Consider the following 20,324-nt stretch of genomic DNA (forward strand, 5'->3'; position numbering starts at 1 on the left):
GAACTCTCAAAACTTGGATGGTGAAGATAAGACTCAGGAATAATACAAAATAATAAAATCCCTGTTTTTAACTGGGCTTACCATCCCTTGAAGTGCTAGACCTGGGGCAGGATACTAAAAATGTGGATCTGGTGCATCCTAACTAAAGCTGCAGCCATGCCAGTTATGTCATGAATTTAAAACCCCACGGATAGCATGCATAAACTCTCCAATTTTTCTTATGGTCTTTAATCTTGCTTTGCTTGTGTCAAACTCTGGAGGGGGGAAGTCGTGACTTCCTATTGTTCATGAAAACCAGGCCCCCTGGAGCCTTTGAAGCCCCATGACAGCTCTATAGTGTAGTTAAAAAATAAGAAAAAAGTCGGAGGGACAAGGAAGAGAAGTTGGGAGCCCCAAGCCTTTCCCAGGAGACTGTGGCTACAAATTCACACTATTTTGTGAAGTGACTTTGTTCCTCTGCACCAGTCAAACCTTACCTCCCTTTGCCTTCTGTTTGACGCCACCAAAGCTCAGTGAGAGTTCATTAATGAGGTCAAAAGGTGAATGTCATGAAGCATGTTTCATGGTCCCTCATGGTACCCCATTTTCACAAAGGGTTTTATTTTATCTTATATCTGTTGTATCTTCACTGCCATTTTCTATGTTCCTATTGGGGAATTTTTAAGTCATTATTTCAGATGAGTTGAATCTTTTGTGTTTTGGACAAAAAATATAATTTTAACTCACATTTTCAGAAAACAGTTCATTAAAAAACCTCATTTTTTGTCTATTTAATTTTTACAATACAACACTGTGTACTTCAAGTGCTCTATAGTTATTTGTTGTCATAATTTACAGCTATAAAAAATACATTCCCCAGAGAAAACATGTGGGCTAACTGAAAGTTTTGCTTAAGCCATTGGTGTTGATTTGATGTGGGGCTAAGGCACATTAAAGGTCAAAGTTCAATTTAAAGGCACACAGCAGCTACAAGTGAAAAAAATGCAAACCAGTAAAATAGACAGGGTTTCTTTTTTGCAAAACTGAAATATAGCATATTAGGAAGTGACTGTGTATGCAAATCACTAATTATGTTGCACTAAAAATAGACTATTTTGTGAAGCTTAATGCTGTTTTCTCACAACTGACCTGGCTAAAAATACCCTGGCAGAACCACAGGGATTCTTTATTCAGCTTTTACCTCATATGATAATTAACAGTATGTGGATGATTATGGTGTGATATCATGCAAAAACTAGGACAATTATACTCAGAAGTGAAAATGGATCAGTAGATTCTGCACTCTGTGGCTACTTTATCAGGTTCCCCCACTCAGTATAATACAATCCAATACAACTGTTCTGCCATAAAGCTTACGGTTATGATGCCTATAATGCTCAGGTTTTCTTGTTGTCACAGTAATAGAGGTGTTCATTCAACTCTATGTTTGGCATTGAGCTCAATGGTAGTGCTGCTGTTATACTGGACTGCATTTCATTCAGAGGTGTTTCCACTTTTCTGTCCCCCTCATTGTATGTTGACAAAAAATTAGAAACACCTCTCAATATAATGTAGTCCAGTGCAAGACCTCTGCAAACTACAACCTCAATAATAAACATAGAATTAAATTTACACATTTTCCACAATGTCAACAAAAACTGAACATGATAAATTTTCTTAAAAGGTAGAATTTATGGCAGAGCTGTTGCACTGAACTGCATTAGATTGTACAGGTGGACCTAATGAAGTGGACACTGAGTGTATATCTCTAAATATGTTTAGTCTTGACTGCTTGAGCAGAAAGCGTTTCCATTAATGCACCTTTACTTTTTTTGGTGGTTTATCCCTCACCTCCAGTAGACTGTAAATGGCAGTTTGCCACAGTTTCACACTGAGCCCAACTTCCATGCTGCCTTAAGCGCAGGTGATAGAGCGCTTGTTGTGCTATGAGATGGTTACTATGGTTACCGTGGTATTTACTCCTGCTATGCTCCAGATTTCATTTACACAGAACACATACTGGGTCAGGTTGGCTTTTCTTTGGCTTTTCTCCTTGGTGGTCAGCTGGGTCAGAACCTGGTTATTTTAACCCGCCTTTTTCCTGCTTGAAATATTTACACACAAACTGACACTGCCTGTGCTCTGTGTTTTCCCCGGGTTAGATCCACTGTGTGAGGATGGCTTTTGTTAGACTATGAATAAAAAGCACCATATCTGTCAAAGTTTCACCAGTGTGACATGGCAGGTCCAAAACTTTTGGCTTGAGCAACATGGTTTCATCAGTTTAATCACTTTATTATCGATGCACAGAACAATACTTAACATTAAAATCACTAAATGAAAATAAAACTTTTAAATGAATGAGAATAGTAAGAATAGTACGGTTTTCTCAATAGAATAAACAGTCCTTGAAGAACATGAATCATGAAAACGGTGTTTCAGAGTGTGGCTGCATTGTATTGTGACAGGATCAGTTGCAGGAGTAAAGAGAGCAGCTCAGGGTGGAAGATTATTTGAAGGAGTGGTAGCGGGAGCAGAAAGAGAAGAACTAATTGTAAGAGCAGCTGCAGGCATAGTAAGAGTATGAAGTTAGGCAGAGGGTGGAGTTGCTGAAGAAGGAAGAGTAGAAGAAGAAATCATAAGAGGAGGAGTGGTAGGAGCAGTAAAATTGTAGGCTAAATGCATTGACCATTGTGAATTTAATAAATCCCAGCAGAGTAAATTATTGCATTTCCAAATCAATGAAGACAATGATGATGTTGATGATGACTCTATCACTATGGCTAAAGTTGTTTTACATCCATAGGTTAAAATTCGCTACACAATAAACAGCCATTCATAACATACAGTGCAATATGCTATAACATACATCTATAGTTTACAGTGTCACAGTACAGCACTACTATGCACAATACAATGCATACTCCAAGGGACAGTAATTGTAGGTTCAGATGTATCGACAAGTAAATAACTGGTGCTGTTCATAAGAGCAATACTGGGAAAAGGCACAAAAGATTTTCAAGCACAGTTTGGCAAATGGCTGCTTAGATACTAGTGGAGATAGACGGCTGAGAGTTGGTACATCTCTGATAAACGCCACAGATGTTTCATTAAATTGAGCCTTCTGGAGGCGTCACGGGCCGCCATGATACCTCCAGACGGCTCAATGATGAGTTCTGGTGGCTGAGCTCTTATTAGTCGTGTACATATTTCCCAGCATTACACCCAGTCATTTCTTATTTCTTAGCTTACTATTGGTCCAAATAAAATAGGCTGACAGGACAGCTCATCGTGTTGCAGTTCAGAGGGCAAATGCTACCCACCATGATGGGGCTTAACCCCTCTGACTTGAAATGACCCTCACAGCAGCTAAGAGACAGCTTAACAGTAAGATATATTATGTAAAGCAGTAACACTGGGAGCTGAAAACAATTTGTGACCAACCTCTCCTGCTGCCATAGTTATGCCATATATGAAATGTAACTCCTTCTGTATCATTAAATCATTTTCCATACTCTGGAGCCCAGCTGAGAGCTTCAGGAGCTGTTTTACCACTCTCTGGGTAAGACAGCAGAGGATGTGGCTACAATATAAATTCACAATACATAACTCTCAGGTTTTCCAGCCTTGTTATTCAGCCCCAGGTGCTTGCTCACTGCATCGAGGCTTCTTATTTCATATGCCTCATCTACTGCATCTTTCCCTGGTGTAGTGATCTCCACAAAAGTAAACAGTCTGTTGGGTATGGGACCACAACTTGTAGGTCAGGGAGACTAATTCTAGTGGGGCTGTAAGATGCTGCTCTATGTCTGCTTACATTTTTCAGTTTTTACTGTACCTTCACCATAACTTTCCTAACAAGAATTCTCCAGTAGACATTTTTTTTACAGCCAAAAAAGTTGTCATATGTCAGAAACCTTTTGGTGCAGCCACCATTATGTCACTATTTGTTTATGTAATACTATAGTTGTCTATTTAGAGAGAGTGCTATTTTCACTGACAACTTAAATATATGGTTTTCAGCAAAAAGTTATTTAAAAAATATTAGATTGGACAAAAATATTTCACACATTTCATGACATTATCTGAGTTGCTTTTTAAATTACAATAAACATTGACAGGTATAATACAAACATGTGCATAAACATAATATAGCCGTGTTAAATCTTGTATCATCAACACCACACCATTTCACCCCATTCACCACCTCTGTGGGCCACAGTTGTCCAACCATCACAACTGCTAAGTGTACCCTGGAAGGTTTGTGAGTGAGGTCTATTTACCATCATCAAGGATTTTGGGTTTAGCCTGTTTTCAAAAGCCAAACCATGTGACATTGTACACTCAAAGCCACCATAACGACAGCTGAATGGTACAGTTGGAGCTACTATTGAATTCAATTGAGCATGTGTATGTGTGTACATGACAGTATGAGCAAACAAATGCATTTGTGCTTATATCATTATTTCTCCATCTTTAGTCTCTAATCTGCCAGCATTAAACACAAATCACCCCCTTGGGTAAGAAAGAGCTTTTTCTGCTATGCAAGCCTTTGTCCTTTGAGCTTTTTTTGAAAATCCATCTCTGTGCACCTTGCAATCACAAATTATCCATTACTCCTCTTGCTTTGTCTTGGTATTGACTGGCCACAAAGCAGCCACTCAAGAGAGCAGTCCACACTGGCTTGCACACAGCACCACTCCCTCATACACAAAAAAGAAAAACAGAGAGAAAGACTGTAAAGCATATCTCAAAAGCCCAGGACCAAAAGGAAAAGAGGCTCCCGGCAGGTTTTCCCTCGGCACTGCTGTGAACTCTGGTTTGGAAATAGTGTGGAGAAAGGGTGTTGGGAAATGGTGTGGAGATATTGGTGTGAAATGAAAGAGTGCCAGGGCCTTTAATCGGAAGCAAGAGATTGAAGGAAAGGTATGATTTATATTATTACTAGTCAAGAACCAGAAATGATCTGCTTCCTTGACCAGGAGAGAGTGTATGACTTGCCCCTAATGGTGTCCAGCTGGGCCAATTGTAGTTTAGGGACTATGGAAAGGTCTTTGGCGGCAGAGAAAGATTGAAGAAGGGGTAGGTGGAGGTAGGGAGGTAGGGAGGTGAGATGGTGAGCCAGCTGTTGGCTTTTCCCGCCTGATTTACCGGGGAAAGAAAGGAAGCCTTTAATTTGAGCCATTTATCTCCCATAGGTATTAGGCCTTGGGTAAGTAGCCACAAAGGATATATACACAAGGGATATCTATATATATCTATATATCTATATATTTATATAGATATATAGATAGATAGATAGATATGCATATATATACACAGTGGTCCCTTGTTAACCGCGGGAGTTACGTTCTAAAAATAACCCGCAATAGGCAAAATCCGCGAAGTAGTCAGCTTTATTTTTTACAATTATTATAGATGTTTTAAGGCTGTAAAACCCCTCACTACACACTTTATACACTTTTCTCAGAAAGGCATTAACATTTTCTCACTTTTCTCTCTTGTTTAAACACTCTCAAAGTTCAAACCTTCGTAGAAAAAGAAGTCCAGTAAAAAAAAGCATGCAAAATTGCACAAAAAAAAATCCACGAAACTGCGAGGCCGCGAAAGGTGAACCAAGTTATAGCGAGGGACAACTGTATATATATATATATATATATATATATATGTGTGTGTGTGTGTGTACAACATGCACACACACACAGCTCACCGGTTCTCTGCTCACCCAAGTAAAGGAAGGGATTAAGGATTTGATTCACTCCTGCCATTGTCTCTCCCACCCGCCAGATTTCTACCTCTAAAGCAGCCCAAAAACGACTGATATGATGCGCAGGTATTCTCCAGGCTTGCTCAAGGCTCCCACAAGACGGCACAAATGATTCTCCAGGGTGCTTTGAGATGCCAGTGCGAAGGATGGGGAGCCTGCACATATCATGATTGGTGAACATCTCCAGACAAGGCAATGCCAGAGGAAGGGATGCGTATCAGTGTTGAAATGACATCATCTGCGCAGGCTGTGACAGTCAGGGTGATTTAGAGTGGATAAGTGTTGGCTGTTGCCATGGGCAATCACAGGGAAAGGCTTGAATGGATAATACAGATCAGGCAACATCAATAAGATATTGCATCCACTTGCCAGGGGCGCCTTAACTTAGGCCCCTGGGCTACGGGCGTTTTGGAGGACCCCCTCCCAAAGCCAACCAATATAATCACACACACACACACACACACACACACACACTACAGGCTGTAACTGAAAAGAATATCAAAATATTGCCAACAGCAAATATTAACACTTAAACTTAAGTTTAAAATAGACCAAAGTACCTCAAAATCTCATTCTAACAGCACATTCTGACAACACAAGTAAACAGCCAGTGACTCCAGTCCAGCACACTAATGACCTCAAGAATGCCCAAACCATTTCCACTATCTGTCCTTCCAAATATGTCCTTTAATAATCGGTCCACCTCCTGGTGAAAACATAACATCTGTGACCACTCTTTGTAAAACTTCAGTCAAATACTCACATTGTACATCAAACTGCTTTGTCAGCTCCAACTGTATTTGTCCTTTGTGGCGAGCCTAATATAAAAAAGCATTGCTTTTTGGTGAGTCTCTATGCTGATTCGGGAGAGGGCGCAAGGTGTGGCTGCTTACCTGTTTTGTCAGCAAGCAAAACAGAACACAGTCCTTCATGAGGGAGAATACAAATACAACTCCCTGGGAACATGCTTATCATTGCCAGTTTTCAGTATACTTTTCAAAAAATACCTCTTTTGGTGTTTGTAGTGTTGCTCCAGTGCCGTTACATCTGCTTTTTTATTTTGGCTTGCCTCCAGCAGTATTTTAACCCAGTAAGCCTGCACATTGTCATCTATTTCCCCCTGGTGTGCAGGGTCTGAGCTGTAGGAATCCCGAGTAACATCACTGGAAGCTGGACGAGAGATAGGTGAACCAGGCGTGGCTGATCCCTCCTCCTCCAGCTGCGACTGTGACTGTATAGGGAGGCCACTGGGCCTTGAGCTGCCAGCCTATCATGGCTAACACTGCTAAGTTAGCGGTTATGGTGGTAGCATCACTTGTTGGAGCAGGTAGCTGCTGGCTCTGGCTGGGATCCACAAGTTTAAAATATCCGCTGAGCCTCAAGGTCTCTTTCCGCTTCTCACAATCACAATCCTCCAACTGTTTGTCTCAACTTAAGCTTGAAATCATAGGCCTGTGAGCCCGCCCGCAAATATATAACCAACAAAAAAAAAAAACGAAAGAAATCAAGAGTAAGATTGAAATGTTTTTGAGCAAATACACACATTTTAGATTTCTTTTCTTTTTTTCTACAAATACATAAACAAACATGATTCTATTTAACAGATTTTGTAAGAAGGGCCCCTCAATAATGACATGATTTAAACGTCTTGTTTTAATGGGTATAAACATATTTTTCTGGAGGGAAATATGTGGCCCCTGTAAGTGGGGGCCCAGGAAAGCCTTGTGCATTAAATCATCACTGCCAGTTGCATCCACTTGGCCTTGCCTCTGTGACAGAAGGCATTTATTCACTTTTGGAAAGACTGACACAAGAATGTCAGTCCTTCCAGATATTTCTCAGTGTCCTAATAGCCAGTCCACGTTCTGCTAAAAATGTGACAACTGTGACCAGTGTCAGGCATATCTTAATAATGCAGTTTTACCTCAAGATTCCTCATGGCAAGAAACATAATATCCGCTGACAAAAAGTTATTGGCGCTGAATTGACTTATCACTAGTTTGTGAGTTGCCATGAGATGAGTGTGTGCACAAAGTTTTTCATGTTTGTCTAAGATGCCTTGAGGCTGCAATACCTGCCTTTGGAAATGATGAACCAGGGTCAGTAAAGACATTATGACACCTGCCTCCTGCCTCATGGCAAGCATGAATCAAAGTGAGCATATATGATCCATCCATCCAATAGCTTTAACTAATCAGATTGAAGTACTCAAACTCTCTATCACTTTTTTCTGCTTGAAGGAGTTAAATATAAATAAGACAAATTACTCTGAAACAAGTTTTAGTTCCTAATTGCATTGCAATAAAGGACATGCCCACAAAATTATTTCCCACAGCTCTGATGAGGACTTTATGAAGGCATTTGTGTTCCTTGCATCCTGAAAAAAAATCCTGACTGAAAGCTGATGATGAAAGCGACTTCCTCTCCTTACTTAGAGTCTCAAATGAGAAGTAGAAAACATTGCCGCACAAACTTTTTGTAATTGACATTTGCCTATAATATTTAACATGTGTGGGCACTAATTGCTTTCAGTGTTAGAAAGTTTCCATAACAGCCTGCTTAGCGTATTTCAAATTTGATCATTTCACATCAACAAGATGTATTGCCTGAAATCAGCCCTCCTAATAGACTCAGATAACCCTGCACAATTAAAATAATTCATTCCCTCATCCAGACGTTCATTTGTCTACTGCCTATCTGGGTTTCATTCCAGTTAATTTTTTTTTCACTTTCCCTCAAACTTCTAAAACCATGATACTGACAGATTTTCCCATGGTACAATCGAAAGGCGTTCGGGAACAGATGCTTTTTTTCCGTTAGCCAGTTTTGTGAGAGTGCCCACCACATAATCATGTCAGGAGCTTGGCAAGCCGCATTCTATTTAAAACTCAGACCACCTCTGTCAGAAAAGCAATTACGAGTGAGGGTTTCATTTTAATTTAAATGAGATTACATTACAGTGGCATGAAAAAGGGGCGCTGTCAGGATGAAAAGAACACGAGTGCTCCTCTTTATCTGTTTCCCCAGCTCTGGGATTGGGGGAAAGACTTAACTGCATGAAGAAAGACTGTGTGTGTGAGAGGGAGTATGACAGCGCATGTGTGTGTGTGCGAGAGAGAAAGAAAGAGAGGGAAAGAGAAAAGAAAGTACATGTATGTCTAGTGTGTGCACGCAAGAGTGTGTGAGCAAGTGTGGTTCATTTTTAGTGACAACCTTGCGAATACTGAGGAAGCTATTCCGGATGACAGAGAGAACAATTACCGCAGTGGCTCAGGCTCAAATCAATACAAAAGGCCTGTACAAACCAACGCCAATCACATAAAACTATATGATATGCCATTTACATCTTAAATCTTCTAGCTCTAATCCTCTCATCCTGTCATATCTATCTGTTTTTTGGTTTGTTTTCCCTTTCCTCATTCACATCCTTTGCAGACCTTGTGAATTCACAATACATCACAGTAAAGTATACCAAGCATCTGGGGCTGGCTGGCTCATTGCCTGGTGCACAAGAGAGAGCCATGTCAGAGGAAGCCGTCAAACAAAGTTCATGGTCTAGTTGCAGCATGTGTTTCTCCCTAGGGTGAATTCTGAGTAAGAGTTAGAGATGCGTCATGTTTTAACTGCACATTCTCTCTTTTATACCCCCCCTCCTGTCTCCCTCTATCTGTCTCCCTCTACCTCTCCTTTTTCCCATGCTCCCTGGCCTTGGGTGGAACAGCGGATGAGCTTGGGATCGAGTTCATGGGTAAGACAACATGGAGCACTCTACACACAGTCCCTCGCATTGTTATAGCTCTGTGAAATGCCACATACAAAAACATACAGTACAATCCAGCCTAACAAGGCAGCTCACCTTGGAAAATTAATGCAGGCCAGTCACCATGGAAACACCATGGCAGTGAATTAGGTGTATTCTATCTGCATGGAGAACGGCATTGTCAGAGGGAATGATGTAAGGAAGATAGAGCTATAAAGACGGATCGTGTCTGCAGTGTGTGTGTGTGTGTGTGTGTCTGCCTGTCTGTCACATGTATGTTCCTGAGTGAGTATTTATGATGCCAGTTACTATCTCTACCCTAACAAGCCACTTTTTCTCATATTTTTAGGGTTAGCGGCATAATTATCTCATCCTACTGGTAGATTTGTTCACTTATTAAAAAAAAAAAATTCAAAAGACTCAATGTGAGACTGAGATGGTGATTTTTTTTGCAGCGTATTAGCACTCCAGCAATGCATATAAGTTCTGTGTTCTGCGATGCAAAGCTTGCCTTTAATATCCTTTACACATCAAACAAACAGAAAATATAGACTATATTATATGTAATTGGTCTTTTAGTGGCAGCCAATTTACAAATCAAGCCTGTTTTGGACTGGCTGCATGATCACAGGCATCACTCACTGATTTTCGGTTCCAGCTGGTTGACTGTCCTGTTGAATTCCCTTTGCTGATCTAAACACCCTGTCATAGGTGTTTAGAACAGCAAGTATGAGGGCTTTCATGAGCTGGTTATACTGTATTCTGATTTACTATTGTATGGTAGTAAAAAAGGGACATTTATTTATATGAAAATGTTGCGGATTATTGTGCTAACAAGTCCTTGGAAACAAAATCATTGGGGCCTCTTTCTTTACAAGTGACACAGTGTTTCATTTCCAGATGGAATTTACCACCTCACCCACACTGATCCATACTTTAACAACCGCCCACACACACAAAAGGACACATAAATACAGATACATTCTCACGCAGACTCTCGCGCTCTTTCTCTTTCTTTCTCTTTTCTGCCATTCCCTTGCTTGCCATTCTTTTCTTCTCTCTCTCTCTCTCTTTAAAGCATACATTTCATGCTGTGCGGTTTTCCAGCAACATGGCTCCATTCACTGTCTTCACTTCCATTGTTTTCACTTTGCGCTCGCTCTAGGAAACAGAGGGGAGGGGAAGACATGGTATAAGAAAATGCAAATCCTATACACAACCCTCCTCAGCTGAGTGATTTTAATCTAGGAGTTAAATTAGTTTAGTTGCGGGTGCAGGTGGGTGGATGCATCAGAGGAAATGGGAACAGGGCTGATTGATTGATAGTTGGAGGGACATGAAGACAGACAGAGAGAGAGAGAGAGAGACAGATAAACAGACAGGTAGGGTTTTTTTGTGTCTAAAATAGGTATGCTCAGCTGCTTACTTGTTTATGGTAGTCTCTCAAATGTGATCACAACTTCCTTCTGTGCTTTAGAAATTAATTGTTTGATAGCATAACTGTTACGCAAATCCCAAAAGGTCCATTTTTTTGTTTGACAGTCATAATACCGAAATGCCCAGTTTGATGTTGAAATGAGAGCTCTAAATTTGACTTTACTTGATAAACTGGTCTTCTCTGGCTTTTCTTGCATTTTTTTTTTTTTTTTTTTTTAGTAGCTGTGTCTGTCTCTGAGTGTGTCTTACTGTTCTGCTCTGATGTTTTTCAGGCTGGCCGGCGTGATGCCCCAATTTTTCACGGGTACTTTAACCTGGTCATTACAACATTTTTTCTGGCTGTCTGTAAAGTACTTGCCATGGCATAGCTGGCCATATGGGATCCTCTTGTGAGGGCGTTGTCCTGGTGTCAGTATGCAGTATGTCTTAGCCAGTGTAACTGAGGCTGGATGATAACTGCTCAATGTTTTGGCACTTTGCTATTTGCACTATTCCAATGTTCTTACATGGTTTTGCACCTAATTTCAAGAATGTGATGTAGGCACTCCATGTGAAAAGGCTGTCACCGTTTCATGTGCTGCATGTTGCCCTTGCCTTCCAGCCATACAGCAGAGTTGAAAAGCACACTGCCCTGTGGACTGCTGTTTCTTTCTCATGCTCATGCCCAGGTCTTTCTTTTGAAAACCCTCTTTTTCATCGATCCTAAGGAAACTGTGGCTTGTCTGAGGTGGTACTCCACTCCAGCACTGACAGACCTGTGTTCAAGGGCGGGCTTTAGGTGGCTGTGCCCGCCCTGATCATTAGCTGGGCCCGCCCTGGAGCGACAGAAAACTTTTTCTTTTTTTTTCCAACATGAAACATTGTACTACTGTCTCTTTAAGTTAAATCTCTCTCTCTGCATCTTATTGGCTTAGCTGATATTACTTTAACCAATCGAACTCCTCTTGCCTAAATCCTGACCAATCCCAACCAAGGAATGCACCGTTCATGTCCGTGTGCCGTGTGAGGGAGGGGAGAGAGTGAGGGAGAGAGACTTAACATTAGTCTGTTAAAAAACTTGATTGGAGTGAATTAATTACAGATATGGATGCCAAACAATTTTTAAATTATTTTAGCAAGAACAATTCCGGTCGCTTAGCTGTGAGTGAGCCCTAAAGAGGCAGGGAAGAAACATTTGAAGTCGGTTTGCTATAACGCTAACCAACGTAAACTATAAAGTTTATGGTGACAGTCTTCCTTTAGTTTTCCGTCTGCTAGCTAGCTAGTAGCTACAGACACCACAAAGCTACACTATGTCTAATGTTAACTATAAAATGACTGCGTGGCTGAAAAGACAATGAAGCTGGAGGTCGGATTACAAAGCTTCCTCATACCCAGACCTGACCTGCTAGCTTCCAGGCAGAAGGTAGGCTACGTTTATCTGCACTGACTGGGCGGTTGACTAGCTAAAGTGTTTTGGTCCGTCTGCTCTCTCTCTCTCTCTCTCTCTCTCTCTCTCTCTCTCTCTCTCTCTCTCTCTCTCTCTCTCTCACGTGTGGTTGATCAATTTGGTTGTTTCATTCAAATGGTCGAATACACAGGATATAAATAACTGGTTGTGTGGAAGTTTGGAAATGGATATTTTGTTGATTGTATTGTTCATTATTGTTCTTTATTTTTCAAATTCTACAAACCCTGTGTTGTTGAGAGATACAGGTGAATCTATTGACTGGCGTGACGGGACTGTTGAGTAAACCCTGTTGAGATGCAGCAGGTGAATGTGAACCGCTTTGTCATACATGATGCAGGCCATGTTGGCATGATCACTGTTTTTATTAAGCATTATTACGCGAGACAGTCAAGCACACCCACAAGTGTAATAATGTGATTATACAACTATTACCAACAAAATAAAATGTATAATCAAAGGTTTTTTGCTAGTATTCTCTCCGTTTCAGCAGAAATACATGAGATCTGACGTTAACTAGTCCTTGTCAGCCAGCCGACTTGGGCTTATCATGTTTTCTAGACATCGCGATTTCCCAAAACTGAATAAATTCCACACACAGCAACACAAAACTGCTTTGCTAGCTCAATCATGTTGTAACTAGAATATCCGTTGGAAATTTTTTTTTTCATGGACTGATAGTTACACTTCTGCCGACTCAATCCGCGAAACTGCGAGGTCGCGAAAGGTGAACCGTGTTATAGCGAGGGACAACTGTATATTAACAGTTATATTTTCATCTTTTCATAAACTCACGAGCAGTTGTTTCATTTCAGCTGAGGGTGTGTCACTCCAATTTAACGTCAGCTCCGATTAATGTGGCTAAGCAGCAAAAGTAACATCGGTACGCAGTCACATTAAGGCTGAACAGAGTTATATCATTTCAACCCCACCTTTCGGGGGCTTTTGCTAATCACCTTTTCAGGCTATTATCAGTTTAGTTCTGAAATAAAAATGACAGTTTGCACAGATGTGTTGATTTATTAAATGTTCATTTCAATGTACAGATAGAAACAAACTGACAAATTAAGTAATCAATGGCCTAGGAAACTCATAAAGACTAAACAAATTAATAACAATTAATAGGCTAATTAATAACTGATAACATTAACACATTAATAACAAGAACAAAGTTATAGCCTGCACATCTCCGTGGAAAATCTTACAGGTACTGTCCGTGGTGCTGAATCTGCCTCAGCAGGTACTGTCCGTGCTGCTGAATCTACAGCTGTGTCCCAATTCAGGGTCTGCATCCTTCGAAGTCCGGGTCCTCCGAAGTCCGGGTCCTTCGGAGCACCCGGACTTCAACCGAAGCATCCTCCCTCGTCAACTAACGGCAACGAAATGGGACGGTCTAGCCTTCGGAGTATTTCCTGGTTGCGTAACCGCCGTTACCGCCGTTTCCATGACAACAAACTCCGGAGACCGAAATATAACGTTTCTTTCTGCCAGACAAGACAGAACAGGGGTTTTGGTTTAACATATATGGCGTTGGATGTTCAAATGAGTAAAAAACGAATATTTATAATGTGAAATCTGAACTTTTCTCCGACTGAGCAGCAGCACGCAAAGCATTTTGGGATACGGGAGGCCAAGAAGGATAGTCGCGGTGCAGCCTCCGAATCGGCTACCAACGGCTGAAAAGGAGGCCGCATTTGAAGTGCGCATTTGAAGGATCCTTCGGCTTTGGATGAATTGGGAAAGGCCTTTGCGCAGTGTTGTGACGTAACTGGCCTTCAAATGCGGACTTCGAAGGATGCAGACCCTGAATTGGGACACAGCTTACCTCCGCAGGTACTGTCCATGGTGCTGAATCCGCCTCAGCAGGTACTGTCCGTGGTGCTGAATCTTCTGATGCATTTCATTCTCTTTATTATAGAAATTAAAGCTCCATAAAATTCACGGAGGATCTTGTTTAGCTTTTCTTTCCCTACAGTTGAGAAATCAACTGTTTGCCCGGTGTTTTTCAGGTAGTCTTGTATACATTTGACGGCCCAAGATACTGACCGGGCCGTACTGGCTTCATTTCTTGACCCCTCCAGCTGATCCAGCTCTTCACTCGTCACTCTCGCGTATCTCGGCTTTTTCTGTTCTGTCTTGTTTTCCTCGTTCAGCCATTTATCCAAACTTAGGTCACCAAATAAATCAAAATTGACAACAAAACGGTCCATTATGCAGGCTAACAAAGTTGACAGTGGCTTTTGATGCGGGTTTCAGTGAAACGTTTCATGTTGCCATGGAAACCACACAGATTCGGGCAATAAGATGTAGGCGGAGTAGTATTTTCAGTGATGAGGTATTTTTCATTTGAGCACGGCTAGCCGTGCTGTCATGCTCATTTGAGCACATTTCTGATTGACCAATCAGATTGCTCGGTCGGATCTACGTGTTGTATAATAGATATTTCATATGCATGCACTATGCAATTTGAGTTCTGTTGCGTTAATTGACCCTTGGCCATGCCAAGGATCCCGCTGCACGTTACTGTCTGTCTGTCTGTCTGTCTGTCTGTCTATCTATCTATCTATACAGACAGAGACACACAGACAGACAGACAGATAGATAGATAGATAGATAGATAGATAGATAGATAGATTTATGTCAAAAACACAGAGGTAGGTGTGGTGAGAACTTAGAAAAACAATGAGAAATTAGATATCCCTCTAAATCTGGCTGAAAAAATATGCTAAAATTTTTTCGCCGTCACAGGCACTGCCCCCCCTGGGATCTTTACTGCCCCTCCTGTCATTTCTTTCTGGATACGGGTCTGAGCACTGATGATGTGGCAGTGGGGAAAGATGGTTCACAGGTTTTTAAAAGATGCAACTGCTGAGAGGTGACTTACACCAATAGTAACAGCTAGATGTTTATCAAGAGCACTGTACAAGCACAAAATTACTTTAGTCTTCTGCTGATGTGCTTAAGAAATAGAGGCAGCTGCGGTTGTTCACTCCTAAAGTGCAGCTTCAAGGCAATTATTGCCACTACTTCTGTTCCTGCCACATTGCTGGTATTTTGGATATGTGAGTGAAAAGCCTGCTTCACCGCTCAGAAGTATTCTAACACTATTGTCAAAAGTGTAGGCTGCTCCATCATGCATAAATAATACATTAACATGCGAGTCAATAATGGGTCATTTGGGTCTAATCAAGATGGCAGCAAGCCAGCAAAAACAACTCAATTACAGTCTAGATTCTAAATTTTAACAATGCACAATGAAATGTAAAAATAAAATAGGATCAAGTCTATGTGTCACAGACAGATTTTGAAAATTATAGCGAAAGTCATTAACTCGCCAATTTCTGCTTTTACCAGCATTAAATTTGCATTGTGTTGCAGCTGGCCACCGCCACGTTCCCTCAGTCTGTCTGTATCAGACTTCAAAGTTACGCTCTCTTCCTGGCGCTCTTTCACAGAAGCTGAGTGGGCAGTTTGGAGGACCTCTGATGTGTATCCATATATTGTAACTCCTGGATGTGTTCAGATGCTATCTTGGTCTTTGCCAGAAGTCTGATATTACAAAGGGTTCCTTCCAGTTTTAACTCAATTACTCCACATTATCCCTTGATGTGCTGATGCAGCACTGATCACAGAGGAGGAAAATGTGTTTGTGTGTGAGGTGGGGGGTGGGGGGGAATGCAATCAGACTGGCTTGTTACATGTGTAGATATTGTAAGGTCCACATTCATGCTCTTCAACAGTCAGAGAAGCCTCATGCCCTCAAGTTGACAAACTTGGCCAGACAACTGCAATTTCACAAGACTTCCCAAAAACAGTCATCTGTTGACAGCATCATAAGCCATGGACAAGCCCTCAAATGTTATGAACAGGTTGTGGTGATGTTCTCTGCACTTTTCCTGCAGGTGTCAGCCGGTGACAACCACATCCAGGGATTTCATTGTTTTTGAGGGAACTGATGGCTTGACTATTGCCAGAGAAGGTTGATATTCAAAGTTGTGCATGACAGGGGGACAAAATAAATTCCTCCACAGTCAGTCTCATTAGTTTGGTTGAGCACAGCCTAACTTGAGGTGTGTATTGACTCTCAGTTATAAGTGGACCAGACTTGGTGATTTATTTTCCTCTCGCTGATGTTTTGAGCTGTTGCCTCACACAGGCTGGTGATGAGCAATATTAACTTTTTTGGCTGTTATGTGCAGTTCCTCTGTTGTGATTAGTATTTTCTGTTGCTCTCTAGCCCAGAAGAGTGGAAAAAGGTTTTATGTATTCTGCACAGTCTACCCTGAATAAGCTGCAGTATGACTTATAATTAAAAGAGCTGATCTCACTGGATGCTTTTAAATGCAAAACCACTTGGAGGCAGATTTATTAGGATGTCGACGCTTGTTGTGACTTGATATGCACCTGTTTAGAAACTTCACTTTGTAATGCTCGCGCTTTGTGTTTGTTATTTATTAGTTTCTTATTGTCTGACTGTGCTTTTAATCTGTGCTGCTGCCTGTCTTGGCCTGGCCACCCTCACAAAAAAGGTTTTTAATCTCAAAGGGATTTTACCCCGGTTAAATAAAAATGTTTACAACTCAGTTAACATCCTTAACATCCATGCTGCTGTTCTTACCCGGGCAGATATTTTGTGCTCAAATCCACTGCTAAATGTGTTGTAATATGAGGTCTTTTTTTTTTTTGACTGAGCAATGTTTGGCCACTTTTTCTGCCCCCCTCACTAGCTCATCTCTGAAATGCAGACGCTCAGTTGCACATATTTCTGCTGGGAAACAACTGCTGTGTGTCCCAGCTGCTGATGACCTTAAGCCTCTGCTGCTGATGTGCAAGGGCCTGACAAGGAGTTCCTGGAGCATTCATTTGCCGCTAATTCCCTGTCGCCATCAGCCTTTGACTTCTAACACATACATACACACTCGGTGTGGCCCCTGCAGGCCGACCATTGGTGCTGGCTGCAGGGTTTGTCTGAAGGAAATGATTATCACACTTCAGTTAGCACATGTCATTGAGCCCTGCCTGTGTCTGCCACATCCCCAATCACATGCTCAGACACTGACATTTACTGACAGAATCATTGGTCCCTTTATGCTAATGGGGATTATGTGTGTGTCTTTCTCTCTTTGTCTGTGTGTGTGGGTGTGTGTGTGAGTGTGTGTTCACCCCAGCGTGTTCTCCCACTGTGTTCAGTATGTTAATTCATGATACATTTCTCCCACCCTGCTCAATCACACACGCAGCCCATATCCTTTGTGTCATGGTGGAGATTCATTGACCTGAGCTGTATTCTCTCCTTGGCCTCCACAGAGAGTGGTGAGACCTACCAGAGGCAGGTGCTGTCCATCTTTAGCATCGCCTCGGGGATCTGTCTTCTTGGAGTGGCATGCATGGCTCTCTACCGCCGCAACAAGTGAGTGATGCGAGCCAGCACCACGTTACTGGAGAATGCCTCTGGCTATGCACAAAGAGCACTTTACTATCATGGCACAGGGCCCAATGAAATCCAAAGCGTGAGTCAGATAGAGGATGTTTTAGCAGAGCATCAAATCTAAATTGTGTTCCACGAAAGTGCAATTGGGACAGACACTCAGGTAAGATTTATTATAACATAGTTTTAACAGGTTTGTCACAAAGTGCTGCACACAAAACAAAAGAGAAAAAAAAATACAGATTAAAAAAAAAAGAAAAATGAGCTGGTATGTGCGAGCGAATGAAAGGGTACTAGGCAACACAAAGGCAGTCCAACTCTGCAGAAGTTAATGACAAGCTGCAAGGACGTGAAAGTAGAAAAGAACATAGACAAAGAGAAGTAACTGCTATCAAGGCGGGAGTTAATGAAGGTTGTAGGTTGAAGTTTGTAGGTCTTGAAAAACAACAATGGAGTATTACAATGTGCTGTGGTACCTATGCATTTGGCTCAGCATGAGAGAGCAAAAAATCCTGCAAATATCCACCGTTACAGTTAGAATTAATGTACCTAGAAAAATAGTGTCCAGAATCGTACTCTTTCTACACCTAAAACGCGGTAAAATATGATCTCCTTTCCCAAAATGATGCTTGGTATTGTAGGTCAGAGAGCTGCCTGTCTCATTATTGCTTAAGTCTATTATGCATTACAATTTAAGCAGAAAACTTCAGTTTTACTCACTACTTTACAAAGGAGAGCAGTCATTTCCACAGTTTTACTCGTGATATTTTTTGAGAGAGCCCTATACACCAGAATTAGAGCAAGTAAAAGTACTTCTACCCCATGAAAAGGAAATCAAACCACAGTTCTTGATGTGTCTCTGAAAATTATGAATTAAACAGGATATTCCTACTACTGTAAGGCTTTCTTAATGTCCAGCATCAGCAAATGTTTATTCAAATCCAAATATTCTCTGCTCTTAATTATTTTATAGGAAAAAGACTAAATAATTACTGAAAAGGCTTGCAATAATACCTGTTAACTGTGAAAGAAGTTTAATGTTTCTAGCCGACTGTGTGTATTATTGCAATACTACTTTGATAAATTGTTGTTTCATAGTTGTAGTAGTACTTCAAATCCAGTAGTGAGTACTTTGTTCTTTTGGACAAGCTCAGTCTTATGCTTCCTAAATTGTGGTTACTTTTTGTATCCCTTACTTTAGATACACTTTATAGCCCTTAGCTGCAGAGAGAGTTGAGCAACCTAGTATTTAAAAATGAACATTTAATGGTGAATTAACATTTAATCCAAAAGTCTTAAGCATCAATTAATTTTTAATCCAATCAAAATTTAATCCAAAATTAAGTAACGCTCTCATATTTTATATTTAGCATAGCTAAAAGACGCCAATTTAGTTTTCTTTCTTGCTTTTTTGCTTGTTCATGTGAACTGTTTTTATGGTTAAGGAAAAGGCTGGAAGCAATTATACAGATTCACAAGGAGTGTGTGTGCGCAAAATTAAAGCCCTGGCTATTTACGATACTGGTGAGCAATAAAGCTTGCCTTCAGTCATATCAACATGCATGCTCATGAATAAACTGACACATACGCCCTTAATGTAAGAACTTATTAGTATGCATCGGTGAAAGCACAGTGCTTGTCTTAGTCCACAATGTGAACTTAGCTCAGACTGTACAGTGTGCACATTGTCCATAGATTAATACATACATGTACCATTAAGTGGCGGTAAGACCTATAAATGTTTTAGCAGCAGCCTGATGGAAATGGCTTCTGTCTTCCTACTTCATCATGGCCCTTTAAAGGTAGAATTCTCTTTATAGTTTCCTTTGTGAAGGATCTAAACCCCTGATACTAAAACTGGTCTCTGATAGTATTGCTGGAACATTTTTTTTTCCTTTCTTTTTTTTTCAGGATATTATCGCAGGGGCATGTAATGGACGTTTCACGGTACATTGCCTTGATTAAATTTTCACTTGTGAAAGACAGTTTCTCTCGTAATGCTATTTTGGTAGCAGCTTGGGGCACTTTTCACCAGCGCCACCATCTAAACTTTCAGTTACAGCCCTGAAAAAAAAAAATCCTTTGTGAATTGACTGTTGCTCATCATGTCATTTTGATGGGGCCGCTACATTTAAAATGTTTGACAAATGTTGTCAGCCGTTGCAGTTTGATGTCAACACAAATCAAAAATCTCCAGCTGTCCATTGTGTATAACTGATACAACAAAGATCTCTGTAAAAACAAGTGGTGAAATATTTATCTCTAACTGCTGTTTGATATAGGCCACATATCTGTCCAGAATGCAGCTCGTAGACTAAATCTTCCCTTGAATAGGTGGCTGTGACAGTTCATGGACCAAGCTGATCTTAAAGTCTAACAGGCCTGTACCTGTGTGCTATTGCTATGTAATGCATGTGTCTATCACTATACATACAACCGTGATAGGTCAGTAAATATGTTTACCTACTACATTTTTCACCAAGCTCTGTCTCACTGAATTGCACTA

General features: G+C 41.0%; 1 protein-coding gene across 1 annotated transcript in view; it reads left to right on the forward strand.

Moving 5' to 3' along the window:
• The window catches only part of nrg3b (neuregulin 3b), a 197,534-nt gene that overhangs the window by 161,696 nt on the left and 15,514 nt on the right, over positions 1-20,324 (forward strand). The window contains exons 4-5 of the mRNA XM_030078026.1: positions 9,468-9,494; positions 17,698-17,800. Coding sequence (XP_029933886.1) covers positions 9,468-9,494; positions 17,698-17,800 — 130 coding nt within the window. The remainder of the gene's footprint in view (positions 1-9,467; positions 9,495-17,697; positions 17,801-20,324) is intronic.

This window comes from Myripristis murdjan, chromosome 19, assembly GCF_902150065.1.
Source record: "Myripristis murdjan chromosome 19, fMyrMur1.1, whole genome shotgun sequence".
Classification (NCBI taxonomy): domain Eukaryota; kingdom Metazoa; phylum Chordata; class Actinopteri; order Holocentriformes; family Holocentridae; genus Myripristis; species Myripristis murdjan.